The 9,050-nt window shown below is 35.7% G+C and overlaps 1 protein-coding gene across 1 annotated transcript; it reads right to left on the reverse strand.

Annotated features, from left to right (window-relative positions):
* Positions 1-285: 285 nt before the first annotated feature.
* On the reverse strand, positions 286-2,534 carry LOC122578904 (putative oxidoreductase C1F5.03c). Its single transcript, XM_043750953.1, has 2 exons — positions 1,662-2,534; positions 286-775 (listed from the first exon to the last, which is right to left on the reverse strand). The coding sequence occupies exons 1-2, from the start codon at positions 2,500-2,502 to the stop codon at positions 393-395; spliced, it is 1,224 nt and encodes a 407-aa protein (XP_043606888.1). The 5' UTR covers positions 2,503-2,534; the 3' UTR covers positions 286-392.
* Positions 2,535-9,050: the final 6,516 nt, after the last annotated feature.

Raw genomic sequence — 9,050 nt, forward strand, 5'->3', positions numbered from 1 at the left:
TTTGGGTCGATTCAGCATCCGGGGGTCTCCTAATTAAACTGAAATGATGCAAACATTGACCAACATTTTAAAGGAAGCACAGAATGATAAAAATGAATTATTGTGCCTGCAGGATTCTTGATATGGAACTCTCTTTGGAGACATAACTACATAAGAATTACCTTAAACTGGTGATCTGGAACTGCGTAGCTTAATGGGTTCGGTTTAGAACCTGAAGTATGACCATTTTCGCAGGTTCATATATCATGTGGGGTTGCATGGTCATGTCCGCACTAGAGTAGCCCGTAAGTTTAAAGTTCTATGTTATTAGTGGAGTGAAATTAGGCTATTATTGTACCAATGAGGATGGAAAACAACAATACAATTTACATAAATTGATCGATATCAACCATTTATGCATTTCTTCTTCCTCTCCCTCGAACAAATCGAGCAGGACTAAACTTACTAAGATCTACAATGGTGGAGCAACCATCCATGACCAGCTCAGCCATGGCAGCTCCGGTGGCTGGCCCGTTCAGAATTCCCCAGCAGCTGTGTCCTGTCGCCACATAACACCCCTTCATGCCTGGAATCTCACCTATCACGGGAATGCTGTCATCTGTACAAGGCAAGAAACATGCTTGCTCTGCTTTCACTCTAGCTTCTTCCCCTAAATGACTAGACACTGTACCTGCCACCCGTTTTAGAACTTTGATAGAATCTGGGTCGGGTTCAATCTGTTCTGGATCATCAGGAACCTCTTCCTGGGAAGACATTCCGCATACGTACACCTCCCCTGCATCACAATGGAGTGAATAATTATGAAGATCGCACTAACATATTAAATGCAACATATCTTATAAAGTGATCATTTAGACTGGAAAATCACATTAGTTTCACATAATTTTTTTCGGCATTCAACAAAAGAAGGTTAATGAATAACGGCGATGATTTATATAAAGAAAATGCTAACGGGTTGGTAATTTAGCATTAGATCCAAATAGATGTGTGTCATAAAGAGATTGACTAACAAGTAACATAGCCAAGCCAGTTTAATAAACGGGCCATGTTCAGATTGGGGTGTAGATAAACAGGTCGATCCATCAACTAATTCGAAATATCTGCAAAAGTTATAGAATTATAAAATATACGTAATTAGCAGCATACTTGCTTAGACCCCGTTTAATCTGCCAATGATCAAATAGCTACACGGGACATGGTCATGCTCGAGTTACATGGCTCAAGTGAGTTCGGGTTTTGGGTTTAGCTCTTTTACACAATCAACTGATCAACTACATGAGTCATTCATGCTCGGGTTGGTGATACCAAACCCGTGAACCTGACACCAATTGCCAGTTTGCCACCCCTGGTTGCTACTTGCTAGGCAACTATATATACTACAATGCCATATTGACAAAGCGTATGCCCTATTGCCCTTACTACTCTACAACCATTTTCGGAACTTTTTTAGTCCTTAAGAACAACATATATCATAATCAAATTATAAAGCTATATATAAAATGATCATATTACCCATTACCCAATAACTTGAAACCACTAACTTTAACAAAATAAAATGCATATCAAAATCAGCTCTATTCATTTTATAAACATCATCCTATTGTTTGACCCTTCCTCAAACATTGTCCAACACATAAATCAAAATAGATAATTTTAGTTACCTGTGGGACGAGGATAAATTTCAGGATCCATAGGAGGTCCACCTTGAGCCGGATAATAACTAAGAAACAATGCATGGGCCGAAATAGCATCCATTTCTTTGGGCTCCAAAACTATACTATGGGCCTTAAGCCCATGAACATGAATAATCTCCGCTAACATAGTAAACTTACTAGTCCACGGCCCAAGTGCCAACACCACCGCATCACCGTCAATCACACCACCACCGTCCACCACCGCCGTCACTCTTCCATCACTAGTCTCAACACTCTTCACTTTCCCAATAACAACCTCCACCCCATATTCCGCCACAGCTTTTTCTATCAACCTTTTAGTAAACAACTGCGGGTGAACTTGGGCCGTAGTTTCTTTCGTCCCTATAGTTTTTGGGCTTTTAGCTGGGCCATCTATCCAAGACAGAAGCGTTGACTTCCGTCCACGTGTCGGGGTGTCAGACTCCGACACGGATAGACTAAGTGTATCTACTGGGCGGTATCCATACCCTTCTCCACCGTTCAGTTCTTCAGCAAGTGAATGGTGGAGATCAAAGCTGGCACGTGCGAGGGCGGATACAGGTCCACCGTCGCACCAATCAAGTGCTAAAAACCCGCCAGCTTTTCCTGACGCTGCACAGGCAATTGATGATTGCTCAATTAGAGTAACTGCAGCGCCTTTCTTGGATAGAAAGTAAGCGGTGCAAACTCCGATCACTCCGCCCCCGCAAACGAGCACTTTTTTCTTATTTGGGTCGGTTTTTTGGGGGTCGTTGAATTCCATAGAAGCTCGAATAGTTAGAACAGAAATGGGCTTCGAAGGTACGAGAAATTGTGACAGAATCAACATTTATGAAATCCCAATTTGCAGAGGTTTTTAACTGATGATAAGACACGTGTTTCTGTGGAAGTAATCTTTTGTGATTTTTTGTTAATTTTGATAGCCTGTTTTTTCTTGGGCCTTTACTGAGTGGCCCAATGAAAATGTTAAGAGTTTCCTTCTTATTTTTATTAGTTGTTCAATGAGTATTTGCTAATGATTCAATATAAAGTAATAAACTAGTGAGAGGCTTTGTTTACCTCGATGTCACGATTCAAATTCAATCATTAACGTTTAATTAATTACTTAGAAAAACTAATTACTAACTGATAATAAATAACATTTGCTTTTATTTTAAAAGATTGTTTAATTAATTTATACGGAATGAGTTGATGGGTATCCAATTATGGTATCCAGGCTAGACTTTCCCCATTACTCCTTTTTTTTTACGACGGTTTAATTAATGGAAAGGACATAGAGTTATTAATGAAGTTTTTTGTACTAAACTACTAATGTATAAGACAACTTTATGAGGCATGAATTTAACAAGACTCCCAGCAGCTAATATGGTTTATTGAAGTTGATATGTGATTAAGTAAACATTTAAGCATGTTTTACACATTCTAATCTTCACAAAATATCTACACATGAAAAGATTTCACGATTCACAGTATGAGTATCAGCAGATAACTTCGTAAGGCTACTGAAGTGCTTATTTTGTTTGTTTCTTGTTCTAACCTCATAATTTGATGATTTCATAGAACACATTCTTTCTTCATGCTTTAGTTTCTAGTACTAAAACTAAAGCTTTATGATACTTCCACTATATTAACAATAGAGCCATTTTATTTATTAGAATCATTTTCTTGGTTTCAATCGAAGAAACAATGTTACTCGATTCTAGCAAACGGGTTGTGGTGGGTTAGGATGTCAACGTGCCTTTGTAACTTCACGACCTGAAAACACTCCTGCCCGATTGCGATCAAAAAACAAATTCATCACACAAGTTGGAACTTTTAAGGTGATTGCTTTTTGTCTATCCTATATTTCTATAGATAACATATATGTACTTTGTGATGGATACATATATAAGGATATAAGACTACTCCTACCAAAACTCCAAAAGCTTAATTATAATGCTAGTAGTTGGGCCACAATTAGACAACCGTCCTCAAGAAACAGAAGACCAATAATTTAAATAAATGGGCCCACGGGACGGCTATAGATGGAGGCCGACTTTTACCAGGACCTACTCTCAAACAAATGAACCACAGTGTTGTGCCTGACTGCCTGTAATGAAGTAATCACCATATAACAATCATAAATCAAGATGACAATGTAGTCTTCACTAACAAATATCGCCATCTATATCAATATATGCTAATTATTACTGATGATGCTAACTTATTTGGTATTCCAATAAATTAAAGGAAAATGATAATGACAGCCTTAAAGGTTGTCATTAGTAGCTTATTATACGTATAAAAATTAGTACTTTATATATTAAAAACCACCCCTTTAATTTTCGCATGACAAAGTACAAATTTTAATACACCCAAATAATATATATTGTCCACCCAAAAGGCTGTCATTAATGAAACCCATAATTAATCATACTAAAGTAACAGATATATTATTTTAAGCTCATGATATATTTTATTTCTAGCTATAATAACATAGAATATTTCAAAATAGAAAACAAATGTGAAATGTGTTTTTTTTTCATAATGATGTACATTTTAATTTATTAACTATATGAATATCCGCGTAATACGGCAGGCGGCGGCGTGTCAGTGCTGGTGGTGGCGACTTGTGTCAATGGCGATGAGTAAGATAGATATATGATGTAAAATAATTCATGTGATTTAAAGAGTTAATGAAAGTAATTTAGTAAATAAAAAATGTATGCTTTAAATGTTTTAAGAGATTTAAAAAATAAATACCTAGTTTGCTTTACAAGTAGTTATAGATATAGATTATAGATAATATAATGATAAACTGACACGACTAAAGCAGAATTTCAGCGTGCTAAGGGGGGAGGGAGTCGAACGAGGGAGATGGAGAGGGTTGGGCGAGATGGAGAAGGATTCAGGTGTCATGGTCGCAAGCTCGGGGGGAAATGGGTGGCACGAGCTTATAGCTCGCTGGGAGATGAGGAGGAAGGGTGAAGCCAGGGACCGGAAGTGGCAAGTTTGGAATTTGCCAACTTGACCGTTAAAGGACCTGAAGTAGAAGAAAGAATGCGCGAGGGACCGAAGATGTAAATAAGCTGAAAGTTTTTTTTTTTTTTCCTTATATATGTATACCCATTTAAACTTCCAAAAACACAACACACACTCCATATTAATTCTTAAATTGTCATTTTATTTGTTAAAAAAGTACATTATAACATAATTAAAACTACTTAAACCATCATAAATTAATTAAAGTACTTAATGATGTGACTAATTTATACCCATTACCCACATCATTATTGGCCATTTATTTATATGTTTTAAGTCTACTTTGTGTGCATTTGGCGCGTTTATGGTGTTTGTTAGTAGTTTCAGGCGCTTAGCAGGTTACGTAGTGATTTGGCTCACATTTGGAAAACTATTGGCTAATACAATAATTCATGAAGTCGAAAGTTGATTTATGCAAAAGAAATGATGAAAGTGGCGAGTTGAAAGTTGAAAACGAGGTGGTCGAAGTTTTTGTGTCCACTGCGACGCAGTGGAAATGCACATTTGCCCACTGCGCCGCAGTGGTTATTCATGCACGAGTGACTTTTGTCCAGTGAGATTTGGCTGCGCAGCAGTGGTCGTAATCGAGGATCACTGCGCCGCAGTGATCAAGCAAGTCAACAGAGACAAGTCGTAGGGCACGACTGCGCCGCAGTGGTGGGTGTGTACAAGCCCACTGCGCCGCAGTCACCCCTTTTGCACGCGAAGATTTGGCAGAGATATTTGGCTGCGCCGCAGTGGATGGCATGCACGATCCCACTGCGCCGCAGTCATCCATGTTGCATACGAAGGGAATTCCAGTGATATTTGGCTGCGACGCAGTGGAGGCCTTTACATGACCACTGCGCCGCAGTGGGAGGCTGGTCAACAAAAGTCAACGGCCGACTTAAAGCCTTATTTTTCAAGAGGTAGAAATATAAACCCTAGGCACGAATTTCGAGGTATTCAAACTCTTTCTAGGAGCTGCTCTATCAGGATTCTTCCTTCTCCAATCAAGTATTTCACTTAGGCGGACTCATTGAAGATATTACGGGCACCCATCTAGATCGTATCTACATTATTGTCTTGCAAATTATTTTCTTCAAACAATTGGTGCTTCATGTTTCTTTTCCATTTCTTTGATTATTGTGAATTGATCATGAGTGGTTAACTGTTTAATCGTCCACCTTGATGAAACTAGACGGATAATGTGATTGCTATATTTTTAATTTTAAAGGGTTTATTTAATTATCGTTGTTCCGTGATCTTGATGGTTTTAATTCTTTTCATTTAATTAAAATCGATATTGGTTGCATATGATTCTTCGTTGGTGGTACCAGTCGAATGTGTATGTGATTTAAAACGGTTACTTGTCTATAAGTAATTATCACTAGTTCATGGTATGATAGTGAATATCATTTTAAGTAAAGATTAATTTGTCAACGTGATTGATATTGGTTGGTGGTACCACGTTATTGTCACATAGGTTCAATTGATAATTTGATAAGTAGATAAAAACTATCGTTAGAAGAATTGTCTTGGTCTTGGTGGTACCGGCTTGGGTAATTAGACTAGTCAGGTGGATCGATAAATTATTCATGGATGGTGGTACCACGTGAATAGTTTAATCTTGTCACGACTACTTTTCAAACTCTTAAGAATTTGTTCCTCATCAAATGCAATCACATTTGAAGTCAAGGGAAGTCAAGGTGGATGACTTTTAATTACTTTGTCTGAATCTTTCTTTAATTTTATGCAATCAATTGGCAAATCAATTTGTTTAATTGTCAAAGGGAATTTCGAGCAACACCTGTTTTCCAAACCATTTAACAAGCAATTAATCATTTCACAGTCCCTGAGAACGAACTCAGACTTACCTCTTTGCTATATTACAAACGATCGGGTCCACTACCCGTGAGTGCGTAATAGTTAGTTCTTTGGTAGTTTTAGTTTACAAATATTAAAGCTCGATTTGGCACATCACTTAACATTACAGAATTTGTATATATAGTTTTAAGTTATGTAACTAAGTTATGTTTTTTTTTGAAGTTATGCATTGTGTGTTTTTATTATGTACGTGTGTGTTTTACTTTTAAAATGTAATGTGTTTTAAGTGTTAGGGGGAGGGAGTCGTGAGCGAGCTGGCGTGCGAGATGGAGCGAGCTCTGGGAGTTAATCATAGCAATATTCGTGCAAATGTGATCTAGAATCCAAATCTCCACATAATTGTATAACGAATGATAATCCATGTCTCCACACAATTATAAACTTCAAAATTACACATAAGTTATTCAGAAAACAATCAAAAAACAATTTTCATGTAAAGAATAATTATCGGTTGGACTTGATTTAAAAAATTTTCAAAAGTTCTCGCAAAAAAAAGTTCTCAAAATAACTTTTCAATATATATATATATATATATATATGGATTGTATCTATATATCACAAGTATCATCAATTCATCATTTACCATCAACACAACCCAAAACCACCATCGATGAAGAAAAATTAAAGAAACAAATCACATGTAAAACTATAAAAAATAATTTATAAAACTATGCATCATCATTGGGTATACAACTATGAGTCAAGTAATTTATAAAAAATAATTTATAAAACTACACGATTCGGATTGTAAAACTAGAAAAATTCGAGACATATAACTATGCATACGTTTATATGTTTTCAACCATTTATAAAACTATAAAAAATAATACCAACGTGACACTCGACATAAACCGACGAAGATATCATAAGTAAAATTTTTAAACTATATGCTGGTAGTAGAACAAAAGATCATGACATCAAACCTAACCGAAGACCAGAAAGGAAGTTTGTGTTGTGAAAAGGGCTCCACCACTTTTGACAAACCCCGAATTGTCCGTTTTACCTTGCTTAGCCATGGACTAGGCTATGGACGTTTTAAGCCACAATTAATTCAATCGAGTTTAACATATTTATAAGGCTATGGACGTTTTAAGCGACAATTAATTCAATCGAGTTTAACAAATTTATAACTAAATGGCTATAAAAAAATAGTATCACATTTAATTTCCTTGAACCATCAACACTATAAATATGTTATATGTCTCACATTCATGTCCTACTAATAATTCATATGAATGTAAAAGAATTTTTTTTTTTTTTTTCCAAAAAAAGTTAAATAATATAAACAAATTACGTTATCTTCTAAACTAATAATTAAACTACTTGCTAGAGCTACCATAGAAGATCGCCAACCTTCATCAACAAATAATATTTACTATCATCTTATATCATATTGTGCATGCTTTAAGCATATAATAAACTCTGTATCTATATCTATACTATCTATATAAACAAACTAACCCTTAAAATTTAACATTCTACTTTTAAACTTTTTAATTTACCCTTTTAATCTATACCACCATTAAAACTTTATTTCTGAAATTTCAAAAATACCCTTAAAAAAACCTTACGCATGTCAATTCCCTTCTCTGAAGTTGCTCACATAGTATACCAAAAAAACAAACATGCATTACTGAATTTAATAATCGATCAACATAATTACGCTCACTCTAAAACAACAACGGCGGTTTGCACTTTCTACCAGACTAAGAAACACTTGAGTTGAATCATACATTCATGTAATAACACGGTACCAGTACTTAACCAGTGTTTTATTCTTATGCCCCGTCGCATCGCGCGAGTACAAGACTAGTTGCTACATACATGTATGATACATTGTTTAGCTTGATTCCATCAAATGAATGACAAATTGACAATTGGTCAATTGCTTAGTTTACTCAAAATGGTATTGAAAATCTTTAATTAGATTTGTTTGACAGTGATGCCATTACGTTTAAGATTTCATACTGTGTTATTAATCATGTATCCCATGGTGCATTTTGTTACTTATAAGTTATAATAATATGGTCCAAAACTCAAAGTCTCAAATGACTTTTGGCTTCTTTATGTAATATAATCATTCATGACCACTAATTACTACGTGTCATATATAGTCCAACATGATATATTGTATTGAAATTTATAATAGATTTGATCTGACTAATAAATTATATATTGTAGGCGAGGGATAAGATTTGTGTAATGTTTTACCTTGGATTAGTTAATTAAACCAACAATAGCAAATTAGCAATAATTAACGTTGATTGATATCAAACAGCTGTATACAGCTATACCATATAGAAATAATATATGAACAAAAATGTAATTAACACCTTGATATATTGACTATGGGTGTAGGGTTTAATAGAAATAGTTGTGAAACAATCTTAACCTTGTTAGTTTGCCACCGAGTCAGCTTCTACTGCAAAGCGCTAACATAGGAAGAAAGTGGTCGACGAACCACGAGCACAGTCGTCCAACAAACGTGAC

This window comes from Erigeron canadensis, chromosome 8 (assembly GCF_010389155.1).
Source record: "Erigeron canadensis isolate Cc75 chromosome 8, C_canadensis_v1, whole genome shotgun sequence".
Taxonomy (NCBI): Eukaryota; Viridiplantae; Streptophyta; class Magnoliopsida; order Asterales; family Asteraceae; genus Erigeron; species Erigeron canadensis.

Excerpts from the sequence above, each read along its gene's own strand:
- LOC122578904 (XM_043750953.1), bottom strand. The coding sequence starts at position 2,502 with ATGTTGATTCTGTCACAATTTCTCGTACCTTCGAAGCCCATTTCTGTT. Across the intron at positions 776-1,661 it reads AATTTATCCTCGTCCCACAG|GGGAGGTGTACGTATGCGGA; the intron begins GTAACTAAAATT and ends ATTGTGATGCAG.